This window comes from Crinia signifera, chromosome 9, assembly GCF_055691185.1.
Source record: "Crinia signifera chromosome 9, ASM5569118v1, whole genome shotgun sequence".
Classification (NCBI taxonomy): domain Eukaryota; kingdom Metazoa; phylum Chordata; class Amphibia; order Anura; family Myobatrachidae; genus Crinia; species Crinia signifera.
Window position 1 is genome coordinate 31,138,363 of NC_139225.1, and position 23,831 is coordinate 31,162,193.

Consider the following 23,831-nt stretch of genomic DNA (forward strand, 5'->3'; position numbering starts at 1 on the left):
GTCTCCTAATTACACCAGTGAGACGGGACCCTGCCGCCCTGCACCCAATGCAGCTGCCCTCTCTGCCTAATTTAGGCAACTACTAACCCAAAGATAACGCATGCACTAAATATAATCCTATAAAACACAAACATGTGTACAAATATATGTTGCTTCTTAGTAGCAATGTCCTTCAATGACCTTACTGACAGGAAGTCTGCTGTGTACCAGAGAAATATTTCCCCCTCAATCATAGTTCCAGCTCTAATTTTCATTTCTAACGCAGTTATATAATATCAACATAGATATTTGTTAATGTTGTTAATATCGCCAATATGTTTTAAATGTATATGTATGCATCATGCGTGTGTGTTCGTGTTACCCTTTTAATTACCTATTTATATTATTACCCCAAATCAAGCAAGCGTTACATGAACACTTGATAAAGGGGGTGATTCTATTTCATTCAGACAGGGCCGAATCTGTTCCGATGTTTGGGGCTCTGTGCATACGCCTTCCCATTGCAAACGACTTCCATAGTCGCCGAGCCATTTGCAAGGAATGGTTCGGGCTGGACGGCGGCAAGGATGGTGGTTACCCATGGGTAAGCGGAAGGTATGTGTGCCGGGGGCGACCAATGTCACAGGACATCAGACTTGATCGCTGCTGATGCAAATTCACATGGCGATTGTTTATTGAACGACGGATCGTAGAGCGCATGCGCAAGGCCAAATAGCGTCAAAACACTACAAATAATCTAATCACAATCCCCTCGCAACTTGAATAACAGGATCCGCCATTTATGATCGGCAACTTGACGTTTTCTGGAAAAGTCAGTTAAAACACAGGCGTGCCCTGGTGTTTTCAGGGTGAGCGTGTGATGGCAGCTCCGGCCTGGATCAGCCTGGTTTTAGCGCACACTTTTTGAAGGGTCAGGGTTACGCACAGACATTCACCATTTAATGATTCTTACAGTGTGTGCAGAGTTGAATATGGACAACAAGTGGCAATATTTTCACAGAGTTGCTCAGGGTGTGATTTTACTCTGTCTGGGTGGCGATTATATGATCACAAACTGCTGCAAAATCTCACAGCAGTGATCAAGTCTGAATAACCCCCTATATCTGGAATAATGTCACAATCATAATTAGTGTGATCCTACTAATTTTCTAGAACCAGTTTATATAAGAGTCTACACAGACTGTGTAGTAACAAACTGAAGATGATAGTTCAAAACATCTATGCAACTGTTATTATAAAATTAAGTGTATGACCTACAGTTTGCATACGTTGTAATAGGTTTGATCCTACTAGAATAATATATGACACCTGTTCTAGAATTAAAGATAAGTAGATGGCCCATGGGAAAATTTTGCATGCAAATAAAATACGGTAATTTTATGGCAAAGTTGACAAATGTATAAGTTTATAAGTGTAATTGATATAAATGTTTAATGTTACTGTTATTATATGATAAACTGACATGGTTTATGGAAAATGTTTATAACAAAGTGAAGTCTTGAAAGTTATAGTATCATTTCTTTCATTGTTATGAGTAAGTTGTGCTAAAGATTGTGAAACGGTTTTTAAATGTTGCTATGGTTATATTGGTTCATGTTCATGTTATGCAATGCATGGGGACACGCATAATTCCAGCAGAGAGGTATGTGGCACCCCAACACAGTAATTAACTTCAATTTCTAAACAAACAATACAATGTGCATGCACAATTCGTCAGAAGCGGAGAACTTAATCTTTCAAATTGTACCTCATTTATAGATTTTGGTTAAATACGAAGGGAGAAAAAGGGAGCGTCATGAAAAATCACCTTCTAAAAGTTATATGATCCCAGATGGGTCATATCCATAATGCATTGTTTTAACATAGGGGCGTGCAAAACAACACAACACTATCACAAACAACACTGTAAAAGAGCAGTATGTCAATAATACTGCATTCGGAACGCAAATGCCAGGTTGAGCTAAAGATCAGGACACATGTCTGACCTGCAGTGGCTTTTGCGCTGAATGCGGCTGGCAGCGAACCGGCTTATTGCCAGGTCGCTGATATCATCCAGAGTGAGGCGGAGCGGCATCACGCCTGGAGGGGGCTGGGGAGGTAGAACTAAGGTACCGCTGCTGCCTCCTTGATAGAAGTGAACGGGACCCAGGTTGCTCGACTCAGTTTACCCATTACCTTTCTTTTTACCCAGTCGGATTGCCAGGTTGTTGGACCCGGTATTTTTTAAAAAGCCCTTTCACACCGCACAGTGACCCGGGTCGATGCGGCAACAACACGGTCGGACCCGGTTTATTTGTGCAGTGTGAAAGGGGTATTATAAAGCAGTTACAAAATATAAACAATTGTATACGTAGACATTTCTTCAACCAGCAGGTGGCAGTGTTACTTTACAGACTATGGGCAAGATGTAATAGGGTGCAATTTCTGGCAGTTTTATTAGTAATGGAAGTGAGCGATTAAAAAAAAAAAATTTCAAGGAAAGAACGGCATGGGGTCCTCCTTCCCCCTGAGCATAACCAGCCTGGGCTCTTTGAGCCAGTCCTGGTTTCCTAAATACTGGAGGGGGGGGGGGGGAGATTTGTTGGTGTCCCCTGTATTTAAGAAACCAGCAGCGGGCTCTTTGACCGGTCCTGGTTCCAAAAATACGAGAGGCAAAAAGAATAGGGGTCCCCCATATTTTGGAACCAGCGGTGTAATGCCACAACCATGCACAGATCTCACTCACTGTGCATATTTCTGTCAAACTCATGTGATTTCTGGTAATGTGGAGGGAGCTATTTGAAAAATCGCACCCTATTACATTTGACATTTTTTTATTTTATTTTTTTTTATGAGAAAACATCTGGATGTGTTTTTGAAGTCCGATTTTTTGGTCACTGCAAAAGGTGTGATTTTTTTTACCACAAATCGACTCCGGTTTCCTCTCACAATCCAAAAATATACTGGTAGGATAATTGGCTCCCAGCAAAATTAACCCTAGAATGTCTGGGTGTGCATGTACATGTGGTAGGGAATATAGACTGTAAGCTCTACTGGGGCAGGGACTGATGTCAATGTTCAAATATTCTCTGTACAGCGCTGCGGAATATGTGTGCACTATATAAAAAAACTGTTAATAAATAATATAATAAATATTAGAGGAGGTCACAGGGGACAATGAAAGACAATGGTCTGGTTAAGTTTGTGTTGAATAATTACAAAACACTACACAACAGTTATATAAAGGTCACTGACCTCTCTCAAAGGCACTGCGAATCTCATTCACCTGGACCTGTGATCCCGGAACACGGAATATGCCTTCATGCTGCAAGCCTTAAAGACACAGGATTGGGAGTTTACAAGTCTCTACGTCATTAATAAAGTGAGTCATTAGAGATTGATTGGTAAACAAGAAATTGCTAACAAGCTTAATGCTAAACATAATCCACCAATTTATTTAGTATCCGAATGAAGGACAGACAGTCAATAGACTTTATGGTCACATTTACTAGGTCGACATTGGGGAAAGGCCGACAGGCACCAAGTTAACATTGACAAAATGTTGACACAAGGAAATGGTCGACAGACAAATGAAAAGGTCAACTTGGGTTTTTTACAATTTCTTTCATTGGACTTTTTCATGATTTACTAACCCCAATGACTAATTAGTTATGGTAAATAGAGCGAAGCAAGCCATGAGGGGGTATATGCTATGCTAATTGGGGTCCACGTCGACAGGTGTCAACACTGACAACAAAGGAAATGTGAAAAACCCATGTCGGCCTTTTCAAGTGTCCATCTTTTCCTTGTCTACCTTTCATTATCCCTTTCAGTGGTGTTATTTTTTTAAGGAGCACTCTCCACTGGGCAAGTTTTTTCTGGGGAGCGCTCCCTAAAAAAACAACCCACCACTGTATCACCGGGTCCGGGCAACGCCGCTGAGGAGTCTATTAGCCACTGCCTGGCCCTGCTCCCGGCAACCCGGCTGTGTGCGGTGCGACATTACAAGGTCACGCCACACACAGCAGGGGGGAGGGAGGCAGAGCCACTGATCTCAGTGCTCTGCTCAACGGCGCTGCCCGGCGGGAGGAAGTGCAGGCAGTGGCACTCCTGAGAATTTTCTGGGTTTGCCAGTCTGGGCATTGGAGCAAAACCCGGAAAATTCTCGGGAGTACCACCGAAGGGGTTAAAGTCGACCTGTTCTATGACGACTTTTTGGCGTCGTTATAGACAATGTTGACACTATGATCCAAACCGATTTATTTAATTAATTTTTATAGCAACTCTGTAGTGCTTTACATTCAGAAACAGAAGCAGCAAAATAAACAGACAAGATACACAGGAACCAGGGCCTAGCTGTCAGGCTTAATATTTGCTAATTACTGACACTTGTCCTCTGTTACAGTAAAAATTGATTTTGCTTATTAACTGTTATTTGTCCTTCTATAATATACTGTATAAAGTTCTATCCAATCACAAGATTGCCCTCAACTGAACCCCTCCCCTTAAGATTTAAAGGGCTATTTTTACAGTACAAAGTTAACTTGGGTTTCCACTGTAAAAATAAATGCTGCTTTAAATCCTTGTGCTAAACCTCTGTAATCTCACAATGGGACATTTGCCAAGTGCCATTGTATTAAAGTACTAAAATATCAATGATATCAATAAGAAGATACTTATCTCTTAGCAAAAAGCGTTTCGTCTTCAAGACGTACCTAAGACGTGAGCAGCGCACTTACCGTGCAGGTTTATAAATCGGATGCAGCTGGACACAACGCGTGGGATGGCTTCTCCTGAGCTCTACACAGCAAAGACAATGGAATATATCATGTATATTATATACAGACTGCTTATCATGTACCCTTCCTGCTCTAATACACACAGGGGGAATCCATAGGTATGGCACCATTAAAGTCAGCTACAGTAGGGATGGTCATATATAAACGTGGGGTAGGGCAACCTACAATAGACTCTCCTACACTGCAGCATGTGTAGTAGGTGTGTACTTAATGTGAAATATACAAGTGTGTAAATGGTGTATACACTACAGCAGGGCTGGGCAACACCGGCCCTCCAGATGTTAGTGAACTACACATCCCAGCATGCCTTGCATCAGTTTCAGCATGGCCACATAGCAAAACGAATGCAAAGCATCCTGGGATGTGTAGTTCACTAACATCTGGAGGGCCAGTGTTGCCCAGCCCTGCACTACAGTATTATCCAATGCACATATGCTTCTAAAAAGGCTACTGATCACATTCACGTGTATTGTGTCTGTGTTCAAACAGGGGCGGATCCTTTTGTTGAAAGTGTCTAGGTCGTCTGTCAACCAATATTGGTCGACTTATTGACAGTCAGAAGGTCAAAACATGAAAAGGGTCGACAAGCATTGGGTCGACGCGGTCGAAACACGCATAATGTTGACCTGGAAAAAAGGTCAACACGGAAAAGGTTTCATTTATCATTCCATATTTGTGGCAATCTGCCGCCAACAGGTTCAGGGCATACACAGAAATATCACCCATATCACCCTAAATTTTAAAAGGGGGACTGCAACAGATAACCCAGATATCTGCCGAGGGGCCTACATTTTCCATGTAGGTGCCAGGCATTTGAAAATGGCGTTTGCCATTGTAGTCTATGATGTCGGTTCCCAAACTTGGTCTTCAAGGCACCTAACGGTCCAAGTTTTCAGATCCATTTTCGAACCCGTGTCCCTGCATGTGTTTTTTTTATACATTATCGATACTTTCGGGCTAATATCTGACTGCCGCCAAAAAAATTAAAATTATTGGGTGGGTCTAAATCAGGGATGGGAAACCTTCGGCCCTCCAGCTGTTGTTGAACTACACATCCCAGGATGCCCTGCAACAGTTTTGCTATTTGACCATGCTAAAACTGATGCAGGGCATGCTGGGATGTGTAGTTCAACAACAGCTGCAAGGTTAGCCATCACTGCAGTGGCGTAGCAAGAAATGTTTCTCCCCCTGCCCAAAAAAATTCCAGCAACCCCCCCCCCCCCCCCAAGAAGGGGGGAGGCGATGGACTATGGGTGCAGCTGGATGAGCTGACAGGCGACCCAGGAAGTAGTGAGCGCTGAGCTGGTCCCGATCTGTGCATATCTACTAAGCAGGACCGGTTCATTATATATGCATGGGGCGGGGACCCGCTCATTCACTATACACTGCACTGGGTCCCCACTCATTAGATATGTACAGCTGGCACTGCTCCCCCAAGCCACCGCAGGGTCTGCCACATGTGTAGCTACGCCACTGCATAACTGGCCTAAACAGATGTAATAGACGTACACCTAGTACTTGTGGCTGTTCGGAATTTGAGTGACAGGCGCCTGGTGTTTGAAGGCTGTCTGGAAGACCATCGCAGCACCAAGTAAGTTTGCAAATGGTCTCCCCCTGTGCGCACGCAGGGGCGGGGGAGAATGTAGCGAGGCGGAGTTAGTTTACCTGATTACTGGGTTCTGTGCAGCGATTAGGTCTGAATCAGGCCCACGGTCAGAACGCTCTTATACCCCTCCACAGTGTGTGCGTGTGTGCATGTGTGCGTGTGTCTGTGAATGTGATTAGTAGAACTTATTTAGTGTATTTGAAATTCAGTGGTCCTTTAAATGGCTATAATAGAACTAGACACCACAATACAGAAACATAATACTTAACAGCAGCAGAGAAAGCAATGGCAGATATGAATAAGAAGAGTCAGTGAATAGTACCTGGGTGCGGGAAAGGTACCGCCGTCTCCTGCAAGCAGCGTAGAGGAGAAAACAAAAAGAAAAAGAAGATGGCTGCATAAGAGGATAACGGACAGGTGCAGGCAGTATACAGCAGATCAGAGCCTGTGACACAGCAGGAAGGTGCAGAGAGGGAAAGGGTGTGAGACACTAGCAGCATTAGTATCCAGGATTAACTCCCTCACAATTGTGCATACACCAAAGAACTCCACGTGAACCCGCGAGGGCTGAAGAGAAAAGCCCAAGCTAGTTGCAAATTTGCCTCTCAGGTGCAGAACGTAAACAAATTATAGCAAAGGACAGAGTTATACACAGAACACAGTGGCAGGAACCAAATAGGCAATGGTAATATTGACTTTGAATGTAGTGCATGGGGGGGAATTCAAATTTGTAAACAGAGTGCCAGTGTGGGGCGTGAAGGGCTCACCTGGGGATTGCAGATGTAGAGGACCGAGCGGTAAGGGGTGTGGTCACAGAGGCTTTGCCAACCATAACAGGGGAAATCCTGCAGACAAAATGGCTACTACAGACACAGTGGCAGAACCTGTAGGTGGTGACTGAGCCCAGGTGTAAAAAAAAAAAAAAAATTTGGGCCCCCCTCCTCCACCCCAACCCAAGTTCACAATATGCAACACGGCACTGGGAGACAGGGAGAGTCAGGGGGAGGCAGAGGGTGACAGTGGGCTCCCTATTCCTCAGGGGCCCCGATGCACCCGCCGGCTGCACCAATGATAGTTCCACCTCTGACTACATTTTTCTGCACTAACAGGTAAATGTCCCTGTGAAAGCGTAACAATTTATAGGGTGTGGATGAGAGGGTTGACAACAAAAGGTCGACATGCAGTATGTCAACACAGACGAAAGGTTAACAGAGGCAAAAGGTCGATATGGAAAAGATCGACACAAGAAAATGTTAGCATGAGTTTGCACGTTTTTTTGTGTCAGCGTCGACACCTAGCAGGTGGACCCCCAATTAGTGCCGCGCGTACCCTCGCACAGCTTACTTTGCTCACCAAGCTTCAGGTTCCGCCACTGCTGCACTTGGTACACTTAACAAATCCCAGTCAGTGTCCACGTGGGTCGTAATGAATAAAAAAGTCCCCAAAAAATGGAGAGAAAAAAAACATGAAAAACGTGTGTCGGCCATGGCCACGTCAGCCTTCTGCTCGTGTCGTCATTTTTATGTAAAAGTTTGCCTAGTGCATGCCAACCTTTTGTCAATATTGACCTAGACCCTGTGGAACCATCATCTGGATACCCAATGTATAACTGAGTGCATTAGGGGGGTGATTCAGCTTGGCACGGCCCCGATGGTACGATTGTTCCGTGCATACGTATCTGCAAAAATATGAATCTGCGAACACCTTAGGTGACACATTCGCAGAGGTGCTCACACGGGGGGAGCGGGCGAACAGGGGGTTAGTGCATGGGGACGCCCTGCGTATCCTGGGCATGCCCACAAAAACGGTAAGTGCAAAAACGCTGGGCGTACCTATGCAAATGCAGGTGTGACAAAGACTGCACAGGGTTGGCGGCTGACGTCACATGACATTGGCGCCCGCCGCCTGTTTGGCCACCTCCGGCCCAGATAAAAGTCAGATCAGATTTATCTGTGAGCGGGTGAAAAATCGTTGACCATCGAAGGATTTTTCACCCGTACGGCTGCAACCAAATGGAAGCACATCCATTTGCATGCAAATTCGGACATTCGCTTGAAGAAGGGGGGTGGGCGGCGTTTAACCGCTCGGTAAGCAGAAAATGTAGGCTGCTTACTGCGCCATGCTGAATCAGGCCCTATGTGAAGCCTGACATGGGAAGAGAAGGCGCGGACTATACTGTCAAAATGTCAGCACTAAAAATGTGAAGGTTAAATTCAGGTTTAAAATTGGGTGTCAACTTTAGGTACATGTGGACATCCGCTTCTGTCAGAGTGGACAAACTGCAAACCAACACTGTGATTGCCGACATTCTGGACGGATTGGGTATGAAATCCCGACGGTCAAAATCCCGACATTTAAAATGTACAAGTGAAACAAGTCAACATGACTTTTGGTCGACAGGGTTTTTTTCACCCGAATGTCGACACAGTCGACATGGATACAGTTGGAAGTGAACCGCAGCCGCTCGCTATGCTTCGGGCTCGGTGCCTCCCTACGCTCGGCACACTATTTTATTCTCCCGCCACGCCCTAGTGGATGGTAGGGCATGAAATACCGCCTGTCGGCACATGTCAGGTAAAAAAACAGTGAAAAAATCCATGTCGACCTTGCAACCTGTCGACTGAAAGTTATGTTGACTGTTTCACCTGTACATTCTATATTTCGGTATTTTGACCTTGTCAGGATTTTAAATGTCGGGATTTTAAATGTCGGGATTTTGTCATTGTCGGGATTTTAAATGTCGGGATTTTAAATGTCGGGATTTTAAATGTCGGGATTTTAAATGTCGGGATTTTGTCATTGTCGGGATTTTGTCATTGTCGGGATTTTAAATGTCGGGATTCTGACCCAGTCGGGATTCTGACCCAGTCGGGATTCTGACCCAGTCGGGATTCTGACCCAGTCGGGATTCTGACCCAGTCGGGATTCTGACCCAGTCGGGATTCTGACCCAGTCGGGATTCTGACCCAGTCGGGATTCTGACCCAGTCGTGTCGGGATTCTGACCCGGTCGGGATTCTGACCCGGTCGGGATTCTGACCCGGTCGGGATTCTGACCCGGTCGTGTCGGGATTCTGACCCTGTCGGGATTCTGACCCTGTCGGGATTCTGACCCTGTCGTGTCGGGATTCTGACCCTGTCGTGTCGGGATTCTGACCCTGTCGGGATTCTGACCCTGTCGGGATTCTGACCCTGTCGTGTCGGGATTCTGACCCTGTCGTGTCGGGATTCTGACCTTGTCGTGTCGGGATTCTGACCCGGTCGGGATTCTGACCCGGTCGGGATTCTGACCCTGTCGTGTCGGGATTCTGACCCTGTCGGGTCGGGATTCTGACCCTGTCGGGTCGGGATTCTGACCCTGTCGGGATTCTGACCCTGTCGTGTCGGGATTCTGACCCTGTCGTGTCGGGATTCTGACCCTGTCGGGATTCTGACCCAGTCGGGATTCTGACCCAGTCGGGATTCTGACCCCGACGGGATTCTGACCCCGACGGGATTCTGACCCCGACGGGATTCTGACCCCGACGGGATTCTGACTGCATCCCTTCTGGACATGTTGACATAATAGGGGAAATTTACTAAGATGGAAGTTCTATTTCAGATAATGTTGTTGCTATGGGTAACAAGTCAGAAACTATTTATTATCTTTTAGTAGGTACTAAATAAATAAGAAGTAGAATCTGATTGGTTGCTATGGGCAACATCCCATCTTCAATAGAACTCCAATCTTAGTAAAATCACCCCACATTCATGCAAATCTGACTGTACATGAATATTTGGATGTACGCAGCCGACGGGCAGGTGTGTAGTACAAGCAGCGAGAGGTCATGACACAAGAGCAGTTATTGCAGAGTATTTCCATTACTCATTACAGAACTTAAAAAGGGAAGTTAGAAATAAACAGAGATACAAAGAGGAAGCAGCGATGAGATACATAATAAAGACAGATAACAGTAACTGGGTGTAGGCTGATAAGAGGCAGGATAGGAAAGGTGTGAGCAAAATAGGGAGCAAGGAGATAAATGACAAACAAAAAGTAACACATAATATATCAAATAAAAACATAAAAGAAAATGCAATAATGTGACACAAGTAAATAATAAAAGGGGTTTTCGGAGTTGCAAGCGAGCCATTCATATTATCCAGGTTTGCCACCAGTGGGAACAGACAAAGAAGATCAAGCCACCACCTGTGGGAGCAAATGCAGAAGCCCAAGCCTCCACCTGTGAGCAGACCCAGGTCTCCACCTGTGGGAGCAGACGAAGAAGCCCAGGCCGCCACCTGTGGGAGCAGACGCAGAAGCCCAGGCTGCCACCTGTGGGTGCAGACACAGGCTGCCACCTGTGGGAGCAGACATAGAATCCCAGGCTGCCACCTGTGGGAGCAGACGCAAAAGACCAGCCCACCACCTATGGAAGCAGACGCAGAAGAAACAGCCCACCATGGGAGCAGATGCAGAAGCCCAGGCCGCCACCTGTGGGAGCAGATGCAGAAGCCCAGGCCGTCGTGGGAGCAGACACAGAAACCCAGACCGCCACCCGTGGGAGCAGATGCAGAAGCCCAGGCCACCACCCATGCGAGCGGATGCAGAAGCCCAGGCCACCACCCCTGCGAGCAGACACAGAAGCTCAGGCCACCACTCGTGGGAGCAGATGCAGAAGCCGAAGCCGCCACCTTTGGGAGCCAACGCAGAAGCCCAGGCCGCCACCTGTGGGAGCAGACGCAGAAGCTCAGACTACCACCTGTGGGAGCAGATGCAGAAGACCAGGCCACCACCTGTGGGAGCAGACGCAGAAGCCCAGACTACCACCTGTTGGAGCAGACACAGAAGCCCAGGCCGCCACCTGTGGGAGCAGACACAGAAGTCCAGGCCGCCACATGTGAGAGCAGACACAGAAGCCCAGGCCGCCACCTGTGGGAGCTGACACAGAAGCCCAGGCCGCCACCTGTGGGAGCTGACACAGAAGCCCAGGCCACCACCTGTGGGAGCTGACACAGAAGCCCAGGCCGCCACCTGTGGGGGCTGACACAGAAGCCCAGGCGACCACCTGTGGGGGCTGACACAGAAGCCCAGGCGACCACCTGTGAGATTAGACGCTGTAACCTTGGTAGATATTCACACTGACAGAGAGACAGCCATCTGTGAGGGAAATGCCTTCTAGGAAGTGGAGCGACACTGCAGTAAAACCCCCATCCCGAATAGAACACAAGCCTGATCAGAAGCGAAGGAAGCGACAGCAGACATGTCTGGTACCTGCACAAACTCCTCCAAATTCCCGTTAAACAGTTTCTGGTTATACTGGGACGACGGTCGCTGTCTTTTCACCCTCTGAGACTTACTGGTGCTGGACGGCTGCCTGCAACCATGTGACATACAATTCACCCACACACAGTACCTCGCTACATGTTATACTATAATACAGATCACAGAACTAAAGCAATACCATTATAGATGGTGACAGTACACAATCGGTCTAGTTTTACACATAGTGGAACATCTGCAGTACTTCTATGCAACAGGTGGAGGCGCCCATTCACTATGCGACTTCAGCGAGGGAAGAAGTCACATACCATCCCCCTGAACTGCCTGGCAGCTTCCTGGGCGGGGATGCGGTCATTTGGTCTACTGCATTATGGTCGACAGTCATTAGGTCGAATCCATTAGGTCGACATGCTAAAAGGTCGACATGACTCTAGGTCGACATGGGAAAAGGTCGACATGATTCTAGTTCGAAAGGTCATTAGTTCGACAGGTCATTAGTTCGACAAGGTCATTAGTTCGACAAGGTCATTAGTTCGACAAGGTCATTAGTTCGACATTGTCTATGTCGACATTCACAAGGTCCACATGGAGTTTTTCACTGTTTTTTGAGCCAACATGTGCCGACAGGCGGTATTTCATGCCCTACCATCCACTAGGGCGTGGTGGGAGAATAAAATAGTGTGCCGAGCGTAGCGAGGCACCGTGCCCGACGCATCGCGAGCGCAGCGAGCGATGCGAGGGGATGCAGTGCACTTTAAACTGTGTCCATGTCGACTGTGTTGACATTCAGGTAAAAAAACAGTGAAAAACCCCATGTCGACCTTGTGAATGTCGACATAAACAATGTCGAACTAATGACCTTGTCGAACTAATGACCTGTCGAACTAATGACCTTTCGACCTAGAATCATGTCGACCTTTTCCCATGTCGACCTAGAGTCATGTCGACCTTTTAGCATGTCGACCTAATGGATTCGACCTAATGACTTTCGACCATAATGCAATAGACCAAATGATCCCAACCCCCTGGGCGGCAGGATCACACACAATACATCATATGCGTCCTTTTGAAAGGCCTCTGGGATCCAATATATCCAATATAATAGTCGAATGAAAAGTGCATAGATCGCACGAGTGTATGGGCACCATACAACAAGAGGTATCAAAGCTTGGAGAGAGATAAACTACCAGAAAATCAGTAACCAATTGGCATTTTACAGGCTGTGGGGCATAGGTATCAAAGCTTGGAGAGAGGTGAAGTGGGGAGAGATAAAATACCAACCAATCAGCTTCTGTCATTTTTCAAACACAGCAAAGGTGAAACGGGATGGTAGCTGAATGGTTGGTACTTTATCTATTTTTACTTTATCTCTTTCCAAACAGATACATAAGCAGATGTGTGCAGCAGTGATAAGGTAGGAGAAGTGAGCCAGAGGAGAAGTGGCCCATGGCAACCAATCAGCACTGAAGTAACATCTATAATTTGCATAATATAAAATTATACAGAGCAGCTGATTGGTTGCCATGGGCCGTTTCTCCTCCTGGCTCGATTCTCCTTGTTTGCCCCAGCCTATAATACGCTGTTGTATCATTAAACATTGACCGCTGATATTGAGATTGCCAGCAGTAACCCGTCATGGAGTTTATATTAAAATGGGAGTTCTATTGAAGATAGGATGTGGCCCATAGCAACCAATCAGATTCTATCTATTATTTTCTACAAGGTGCAAAATAAATAAGAATCCCATCCCATCTTCAATAGAACTCCCAGATGCTGAAAGTTGTTGCAGCTCTACACTGGGGAAGGTGTCTGAAGGGATGGCCACCGACTATCGATGGTTGAAATAATCAATTTGTACCATCGATGAGAGAGAACCAGAGGAGTTTGCACCATTGATTATACTAAGTTACCAAAACGTTCTCCTCCAAGGTGTAAGGACACAGAGGGCGAAATGTAATAGGGTGCGATTTTTAGACTAAAAAAAAATCGCACCAAATCGCACCTTTAAAAATCGCATTTTTTGCCGCGAATTCGCATATGTAATGAGATGCGAATTAGCGGCAAAAAAATTTGCCGCGATTTGCCGCGATTTTTAGTCATGAAAATGTGCGCATTTTCAGTCATGAAAATGTGCGCATTTTTATAAATGCGCTTTTGTGCAAAAAAAAAAAAGTTAAAAAAAAAACGGCGTGGGGTCCCCCCTCCTAAGCATAACCAGCCCCGGGCTCATTGAGCCGGACCTGGTTCCAAAAATACGGGGGAACAAAAAGCATAGGGGTCCCCCGTATTTCTGAAACCAGCCCCGGACTCTTGGACCGGTCCTGGTTCCAAAAATACGGGGGACAAAAAATCTGGGGGTCCCCCGTATTTTGAAACCAGCACCGGGCTCCAACAGCCCGCGGTGTCATGCCACAGCCGGGGGACACTTTTTATACAAGGTCCCCCGGCCAAAACATGAGCACCGTGGCTGGTCAGCCTTGGACGGGGTACCTGGAGGAGTGGGGACCCCCCCAATAAAGGGGTCCCCCCCCCCCAGGCTTCACCCGTCCAGGGCTGAAGCCCGGGGCTGTCACCGGCGTCCGTGGCCAGTGGACGCCGGCCTGATAGGGTTAAATCCATCATACATATCATTACATTGCTTTTTACCGGCGAACTACAAGTGCCAGCAGACCTCCCCCGCATGCTGGGACTTGGAGAACCACAAGTCCCAGCATGCAGGGCATTAATGGGCCCGCTGGGACTTGTAGTCCACCTGTAAAAAGAATGTTTATAAAAAACACACACACAGAGAAGTACAAGTTTATTACACACACACACCTCAATTTTACACCAGCATACTTACCATTCCTGGATCCAGCGCTGGTCTGGCTGCTTTACAGCCGGCTCCCCCCGCACTGACAGGCAGCGGGGAGAACCGGCTTTCTCCGTTGCCTGTCACCGGCTTTCTCCGTAGCTTCTGTAGCGCTGTCCCAGTGCTACAGAGGCTGAGAGCGTGATTGGCTGAGCTACAGTATGCGTCTCCAAGGAGACGCATAGCTCAGTCCTGATTGGCTGAGCTATGCGTCTCCATGGAGACGCATACTGTAGCTCAGCCAATCGCGCTCTCAGCCTCTGTAGCACTCGGACAGAGCTACAGAAGCTACGGAGAAAGCCGGTGACAGGCAACGGAGAAAGCCGGTTCTCCCCGCTGCCTGTCAGTGCGGGGGGAGCCGGCTGTAAAGCAGCCAGACCAGCGCTGGATCCAGGAATGGTAAGTATGCTGGTGTAAAATTGAGGTGTGTGTGTGTAATAAACTTGTACTTCTCTGTGTGTGTGTTTTTTATAAACATTCTTTTTACAGGTGGACTACAAGTCCCAGCGGGCCCATTAATGCCCTGCATGCTGGGACTTGTGGTTCTCCAAGTCCCAGCATGCGGGGGAGGTCTGCTGGCACTTGTAGTTTGCCGGTAAAAAGCAATGTAATGATATGTATGATGGATTTAACCCTATCAGGCCGGCGTCCACTGGCCACGGACGCCGGTGACAGCCCCGGGCTTCAGCCCTGGACGGGTGAAGCCTGGGGGGGGACCCCTTTATTGGGGGGGTCCCCACTCCTCCAGGTACCCCGTCCAAGGCTGACCAGCCACGGTGCTCATGTTTTGGCCGGGGGACCTTGTATAAAAAGTGTCCCCCGGCTGTGGCATGACACCGCGGGCTGTTGGAGCCCGGTGCTGGTTTCAAAATACGGGGGACCCCCAGATTTTTTGTCCCCCGTATTTTTGGAACCAGGACCGGTCCAAGAGTCTGGGGCTGGTTTCAGAAATACGGGGGACCCCTATGCTTTTTGTTCCCCCGTATTTTTGGAACCAGGTCCGGCTCAATGAGCCCGGGGCTGGTTATGCTTAGGAGGGGGGACCCCACGCCGTTTTTTTTTTTATAAAAACACTTTTACACATTTTTATTAACAGAACCATGCACAGATCTCAATGATCTGTGCATGGTTCTGTCAAATTCGCCTGTCAGAACCTGGTCTATTTTTTTTGCGATTTTTGGTAACATTGACCAAAAATCGCACCCTATTACATTTGCGAGTTGTATACTTTATAATGGGAAAACATCTGGATGCGAATTGAAATGTGACTAAAAATCGCACTTCTAAAAGTGCGATTTCGCGGTAAAAAGTGCGATTTTTTACCGCGATTTTCAACCTATTAAATGTGCGATTTTCGGAAAATGTGCGATTTCGGCCGTTTTTGACCAAAAATCGCACATGTCTAAAAAATCACACCCTATTACATTTCGCCCAGAGACTTTCTCCACCCCTGACTCCCGTGAAGCCCCACCCCTGGGCTCTGACTGGCCCACTGACTAAAGTGCACTATTTGGTAGGTGAAACCATTGATGGTTCCCTTTCTAATGGTTTCACGCCATCGGGCTATCTTGCAGACTCTGGGTCCCTTCCCCCACGATATCAGCTGGGGACACATCACTCTAGTTAACTATATCGGCAGTGCCACTATTCAGCTAGTGTGTACACGGCTTAATTCACAGCTGGGTAACACAATGAACCTGTCTGGGCAATAAGATTCTCTGAAAGGCTTTTCCCTTTAAGTACAGTATCTATCATGCAGCTGCCAATCAAAAATAAGAAACCTAAACAGACATTAGCAAAGAACACTCAATAAAACTGAAAAACACTACACACTCACCAAGGGCCATCCATTAACCCTTGTATATAAAAACGTGATACAAACAGCATAAACATAGATCTATCCAACAGGTATTTATACTAAACATCGCCAAATAGATGACTTCAAAGCTTTCAGTTTTTCTTTCTTTAGCACCATGTTATTATGTTGGTTTATTTTCTATAGCATATGACATAATCCTTACAATGGTTACACACATTGGCCGATGCAGAGATGGGGCTTCAGCGCAGTTCAAATTCAAATAGGGGAGGCAGAGAAGCTGCCATTCCAAACTGACTCACTGGCAGTGGGTGTGACTTCCCTATTTGAATTTTGGACTGTGCTGCGAAACCCTCCTCTGGATCCACCACTGGTTACAAATGTCACTGAACTATTACTAAAGTAGATATAACGGTGAGTTCTGGTGTGTGATCTCAGTTTTCAAATTTAAAGGCAGATTTATTAACAAGTGATATTTGTGTTATCACTTGTTAGGAATGATAAACGGTGCTGCAGCCATGACAGTTAGGATCTGATGGGCTCATTATTATATATGATAATGAGTGATAACAACATCACTTGTTGACAAATCTGCCCCTAAATGGGGCCATATGGAATAGTGTGGTCATTACCCTCCTTCTCTGCACCCCGCATGCAAGTCTCACAATGTGTACATACCCAGAGACATTACTGTGCGACTCAGCAGCTGTAGAGGGAAAATGGGAAACATCAGTTATGTATATATTGCACAACATATGCATAAACTACTATAAATAATATCTGCAAACAGTAAGTTCAGATGTCATTCCTTCAGTACTTATAAGGAAACTGGGTATTATATATATGTAAGGGTAACTACTCCTCACCTCTATGAGGAGAAGTACCGCCAGTGACCACTCAACGGCAGGGTTGGCTACCCTCCCGGAATGGCCTGGTGGCTCCCCAGAAAGGTGGGCAACCCTCCTGGATATCGCCAGTCCACTCCCCCCCACCCCCACCATCTCCCCAGCGGCAGAATTCAAATTACCGTGATTCACGGCTTTCTGGGGAGGGGCAGGGATATATATGTATTTACGCCCTTTCTCGTAGAAACACAAATTGCAGGATTTGCATGAATGGGGGAGGGGCTTGATGATGTCTACATCAGGCCCCGCCCCAGAAATGCTACTGACCATCTCCTCTCCGGGGTTCTCCCAGAGAGGAGACATTAAATGTAGGCAAGTACGTTTAACGGACTAACTTACTCATTTGTGCTAAAAGATGTCATAACAGAAAGTGAAAGCAAATTTTGCAGGGACACTGATCTGTTTCAAACTTGCAGGGTTTGGTGAGAAAGAGCTGTGAAGACAGAGATTGAAGGTCGGAGCAGATAGGGACTGGGTCTGGGGTGGAGAGTTTGTAGGATAAAAACTGTCACAGCTCAAAGTGAAAGTACATCGCAGAAGCCGTCATTTTGATGGGCTTTTAAATAGTACGGAATAATACAGCCCTGCTTCTGTAAACTGTTACAGATATTTAAATTCACTTGACATGTTGCTGACCTGTATAAAAGTTCCCTATTCCACGTTCCACCAAAATACCAGATCCAGTCCTGTTTTTTTTTAACCTGTGTCAGACCATGTTCATATCGCAGGGGGCTAGGCCTGGCATTTGGTTAGTACAGGCATGTCCAAACTGTGGCCCTCCAGCTGTTGTGGAACTACACATCCCAGCACACCTTGCCATAGTTCAAACATTCCCTAATAGCAAAACTGTGGCAAAGCATGACTGGACTTGTAGTTTCACAACAGCTGGAGGACCATGCCTGGGTTAGTATATTCCCATGTGAATCCATGTGCATCCTGTAAGCACTTAAAGATGACATCATCTCCAAACGCAGAGATGCATACATCTCTGATCCGTCCAATAGACCGCTGAGTTATGACAGACCGCTCCCCTGCACGGTTTTATCTCCCTTACCTTTGTCTATGGCTTCCTTCAGCCGGTCCCGCTTTGACTGTAGCTTACAGATGGTGCTTCTCCCAGCAAGATATTTCTGTAGCTTCTGCATACAAATAAATGGAGGAGTAAAAATACACATGATAGTCAGTAAACAGATTCTAATCTAGCCAGTGTCAGAAACACACAATGATTTACATCATAAAGACAGGGACTATCAGCAAGAAGCTACATCCTTCTCTACCATCGCAAATGTACACCGTGAAAGCAAAAATCTAACTCTCTCTGCATGTTACATCAGCCCCACCTGCAGTGCACATGGTTTTGTCCATTAGAGTGATTGTGCCTTTGCGAGTGAACTAGAATAACCCCCTTAGTTTCAGTTGTTTGCAAACGTCTGAGCACTTTTGCCAAGTTGCATGTTTCACTTAATCTCTAAGTATAATGAACAAAATTATAGGTACCAAAATATATACGTAACGTCTGTAAAGGTGCCCACACACTAGAAAGATCTGTGATCATAAGATGTGCGCATAAATTAGCCTTCAAATATTTTGCCTGTCCTGGACAAAAGATTTCAGGCAAGCGCACATCTTTACCAAAGATTTTTCTTAAGATCCCGTGTGCGTTCCTATGGATCTTTTGTTAAATCTTCTGATCTTTCATGCAGCACGTAAGATCAGAAGATTTAGCAAAAGATCCACGGGAGCTGGCATCGGACCGAAATCGGACGATTTTCAACCGATTTATCTGAAATCGGCCAAAAAATCATTCTAGTGTGTGGGCACCTTAAGACATCCTGACATCATGGGGTGCAGATCTCCAGGAAATCTGCCTAAATCACTTATGTGGGGTACACACCACGACGACCCGCCCACGATGCACATTGTGAGCGGGTCGTCAGTGTTTCTTCAGACCCGCTCACGATGTGCACCGTGAGCGGGTCCGATCCGATGGCGACCCGCACCCGGCTGTATGGTCGTTCTTCAGATCCTACCTGCTGCAGGTAGGATCTGAATAACGACCGACCCCGCGGGACCGCGCATCAGATCGGTATCGGTCCACACCAGGACAGAAAAGGGCCCAATCAGCACACAATCTACATCCAATTGGTCGGAATTGGATCTAGATTGATGGGATCGGGCCCAAGTCGCCCTGGTGTGTACCAGGCATTACCCTGTGCAAGGTCATCACACCCTGCTACCATGATTTTACTTTGTTATGGTTAGATCTCTTATACCAGCTGAATCCAATTCATACTGGATTTTATTTCTCTTCTGAAAAGCAAGGAAGGTATAATATAGTATAGCTGTATTTAATAGATAACATGCCTGAGCATCCTGACACAAGGCTAAATTTACTAAAGGGCCGCCCCACCAAATACCACCCATCCCCCCCCCCCCCCACACGCGCACCGAATCCCCTCTGTACCATGAGTAATGTCGGGTACACACTAGAACAACTTGGCCTCAATTCCCCCAATTTCAATCCAATTCCAACCGATTGTATGCTGATTGTAGGTAAATTGGGGATGTTTCGGCAGTTTAGATCCGATGCGCATCCGCGCTGGTCGTTTGGTCATTTTACAGATCCTACCTGCTGCCGGTAAGCTCTGTAAAAGATCCATTCAACTGGATCCAGATCGGATTGGGACTGGATCGGATACAGATCGTTAGCAGATTGTATGCTCCAACAGATCGTGCGACCATCGCTTACGATCTGCTTACGATCAGGATCGTTCTGGTGTGTACATAGCATAAGCCATTGGTTGCTGGGGTCTGCACGTGTGCAAATATGCACTTGCACAGACCCCCACCATCGGAATTCACCCCGTTCTGTATGGTGTTGAATCACCCCCAATTTTTGTTTTTCGGCCTCTGAACTTCCATTAGACCAATGGAAACATTTGCAATACAGAATACTATTAAACTCTCTGGATGTTCCATGTACGCTCAGCAACCACAGGCTCTGCTAAACAGCCGGCTGAGGGCTTGAAGTATAGATTTGCATATCTAAATATAGAAATATCAGAATTCTTCCAGTTTTATATTATACGAAACATCCGTAGAAAGTGTTTACATCAAGACAAGATTTGGTAGAATTAAAAATATTGTACGCCAGTAATATCGTATTGAAATTCCATTAACTATCAACAAGTCCTAAAAGCCCTCACATAGGGGGTTATTCGATTGGTACAGATATTACACCTAGCACTTTTCAATGTTTCTTACGACAAATTTGGATTCACCCTATTCAATTAAAGTGCAAAACTTTCACCTTGGTGAAAAATTCTGCACTGGCAAAAAACACGTGGATCGGCGAAGTAGCCACGTTTTCGCCGATCGCGGGTGTTTCCGCCTGTTTTTTAGTCATTGTTTGCCCATGCCATTCCAACCCATGAAAAAGGACAAAAAAAATGGATACGATAGGGTAGAAATAGCAAAAACATGGGACTAATTGAATACCCTCCATAGTAAGTTAAGAAAGGAGGTTGGATATTTCAGCCAATATTCCAAATCTGATCTCACATTCAGCTACAAATAACATACAGAAAACAACAATTCACAGAATTTTGAATGTAAAGGCAATAGAGGACCTCAGTCTGGTCCATTCGCTCCCCCGTGCATTCGCATGATGTGATGTTTTGCGACTGCGCATTAACTTTTATGCGTATACGCAGCTTGGTGCGAGCGGGCCCGGCGAATTGCTGGTGCAGTGCAGGCAGGGGGGTGGGGGTGGGTGGGGGCTGGAATCCCCATGAAAATGCTGGCCGTTTCATGTAATTGCACCAGTGACGCAGACGCGGGGGACGTCAGCAGATGTCAACCGCCCGCCCTCTTCCCGTACAGGGAGCTTGCAGACCTAAGACAGCATAGAGGAGTCTTCGATCTGTGAGCGCTTGCAAAATCATTTGATGGTTGGCGACCATGGAATGATTTTGTCCCCGCAATGTTTATGCTAAACAACCATTTGCATGCGTGCAGGGATATTCGATGTGCGAGCGGCATTTAAATGACACAAATTTCGCAGCTTTGCGTGTAATCCAGAATAAAGTCTTACATGAGTAAGGGGCCTGTGTACAGTTTCTGCCCATGCCCCGCCTCTCTAGCACAAGTGGTGCTGTACTAGATCTATTGCAAATGTGCAGGTCTTCAGGAAATTGGCACAGGGGATTTTTCAACAGCACAAATTCCCAGGAAAATGGGCCAGTGATTTGGGAAGCAGCCCTGCCGCCACTGTGGGACTGCAAAGGTGAGTACTAAAGAAAATGGGGTACCCAAAAGTCTGCCTACTGTACAACTGCTGTAAGGCTAAACACATTATTACCTTCAGCCATACCCCGTAACTCAATGCCAAGCAGGTTTAATATACTGCTTGGCATTGAGTTAATATGACTTAAACTGCTAATGAAATAGGTTCTGCATTCACCAATTCTATAATCATCGCTGTTCCGGTGCTCCTACAGCTACAGTCAAAGTTATGTTGTTCCTTTATTCAAAGTTCATAGTAGTAGAATTCCCAAATTGGTCTTCACGGCACCCTAACAGTCCAGGTCATAAGGATTTTCATGCATAAGCATAGGTGATTTAGGGCCTGGTTCACACCTATTGGAAAGGCTGCAATTTTTGCACTGCAGGTGGGGCAGAAGTAATAGGTGCAAAGAGAGTTAGAATTGGGTGACTTATTTTGTTTCTGTACAGGGAAAAAAATGGCTGCTTTATTCTTGCACTGCAATTTAGATTTCAGTTTGAACACACCCCACCCAAATCTAAAGGCCCATACACACTGGGATATTTCTAAGCCATCTGCCAATCAGCAACTAACTGCCATATTAGAGGCTGTATTTCAAATATGTCAGTTATGAGCTGATTGGTTGGGTACATTATCTCTCTCCCCTATTGTGTCACCACAAGCTATTCTCGTCTTACTGTAACATAGAAAGTCTCTGTGTCCTGTTGGTTGGCTCGTCTCTTTGCTGTGCTTGTTTTGCTGCTGGTGTCTGATCCTGTGGATTTAAGGGATTCCGTAGACTGGCTGGACTGGAACGCGTCTGACAAGTCAAAGTCTTCAGCGCCAATGAGATCCAGAAGAGCCTGAAGAGTCGCTTTCAGGGTCTTGTTCACCTGTAAAGGTCAGAGCGGGGGACAAGTGGGTACCGCTGGTAGCAGAACAATGTAGCCTGTAGCAATGTTTTAGGAGGAATGGGAATCCCGCAGACAGAGACCAGATGGACTAGGAATTACAATGTTGGACAGGACGCTAAATGGTTTTTTTGTCTTCATAAAACTTGTGGGTTCAGGTTCTGAAATTCCAGATAATACATATACTTTCAGTGAATTTTTTGGGTTGTGGGATTTAAGTGGAGTACCCGGAGGAAACTCAAGCACCCACGGGGAGAATATACAAACTCCACACCTGTAGGACTGCGGTGGGCCTCAACCCTATGACCTCAGTGCTTTGAGGGGTATGGGCCATACGGTCGACACTATGAATGTCAACATACATTAGGTCGACCACTAAAGGTTGAAAGGGCTTGTGTCGACACATGAAATAGGGAAACTTGTCTGAGATCGACAGGCACGGAAAGTCGACACAAGCATTAGGTCGACAGTAGGAAAGTCAACAGTCAAAAGGTCTACATGAGTTTTTCACCTCTTTTTTGTCCCGAATTTCGACACGTCGACTTGGACACTGATCATTGTACCACACATGGCTCGCCAGGCTTCGGGCTCGCTGCGCTTGGCACACTATTATATTCTCCCTCCATGCCCCTAGTGGATGGCAGGGTATGAAATACCACCTGTCAGCACGAGTCGCTAAACAAAAAAAACGTGAAAAACTCATGTCAACCTTTTCTCTGTTGTATTTCCCTTTGTCGACCTAATGCTTGTGTTGACCTTCAGGCCTGTCGACTTTTAGTGGTTGACCTATTGTGTGTCGACATGTGGTGTCCACCTAGCGATGGTGTCCTGCTAACCATTACGCCATCTGTGCTGCTGTAATATTAGGGCCCTTTCCCATGCCTGGGAGCTCTCTTATTCGCTGAAATGTAAAGTTCATCACAAAACAATAGGGGATGCCGTTGAAATCACGGCGGTCGAAATCCTGGCACTTTGTCCCTCTGTGGGTGTCCACGACCCCCATAGAGGGAGAATAAATTTGTGTGCTGAGCGCAGCGAGCTCGCAAGGGGGGCGATCCATGTCACCCCCTTGTCGGGATTTCGGCGGTCGGGATTCCGACCACCGGGATTTCAAACCAATCCCAACAATACATACATTTTTTTAATGGTTGCTATGGGCAACATCCCATCTTCAATAGAATTTGACCCCTTTCTCTGTAGGCGCCAGGATCGCAGACTCTGAGAGATCGACCCACCGGGGGCTCTCTCAACTAAGTTCTGTGGGTACATTGGATACTCTATCACATTGGCCCTACTGTGAGTCGGACCTTATCACAGACCATATTTTGTTAGTAAATGGACAAAACTGTGCTGCAGTGCAGGTGGGGCAGATGTAACATGTGCAGAGAGAGTTAAGTTATTTTGTTTCTGTGCAGGGTAAATACTGGCTGCTTTATTT

At 46.4% G+C, this 23,831-nt stretch overlaps 1 protein-coding gene across 3 annotated transcripts in view; it reads right to left on the reverse strand.

The window, feature by feature from the left end:
* ARHGAP4 (Rho GTPase activating protein 4) overlaps positions 1 to 23,831 on the reverse strand; it is a 120,820-nt gene that overhangs the window by 17,045 nt on the left and 79,944 nt on the right. For 2 of the 3 annotated variants that reach the window (XM_083158686.1, XM_083158688.1), the window contains 6 exons: positions 22,181 to 22,375; positions 18,273 to 18,357; positions 16,992 to 17,019; positions 11,638 to 11,740; positions 4,719 to 4,779; positions 3,235 to 3,312 (listed from right to left, as the gene is read on the reverse strand). In XM_083158686.1, the coding sequence (XP_083014812.1) occupies positions 3,235 to 3,312; positions 4,719 to 4,779; positions 11,638 to 11,740; positions 16,992 to 17,019; positions 18,273 to 18,357; positions 22,181 to 22,375 (550 nt within the window). Of the gene's footprint in view, positions 1 to 3,234; positions 3,313 to 4,718; positions 4,780 to 6,706; positions 6,735 to 11,637; positions 11,741 to 16,991; positions 17,020 to 18,272; positions 18,358 to 22,180; positions 22,376 to 23,831 lie in introns of all 3 variants that reach the window. The other variant, XM_083158687.1, reaches the window with a different exon arrangement.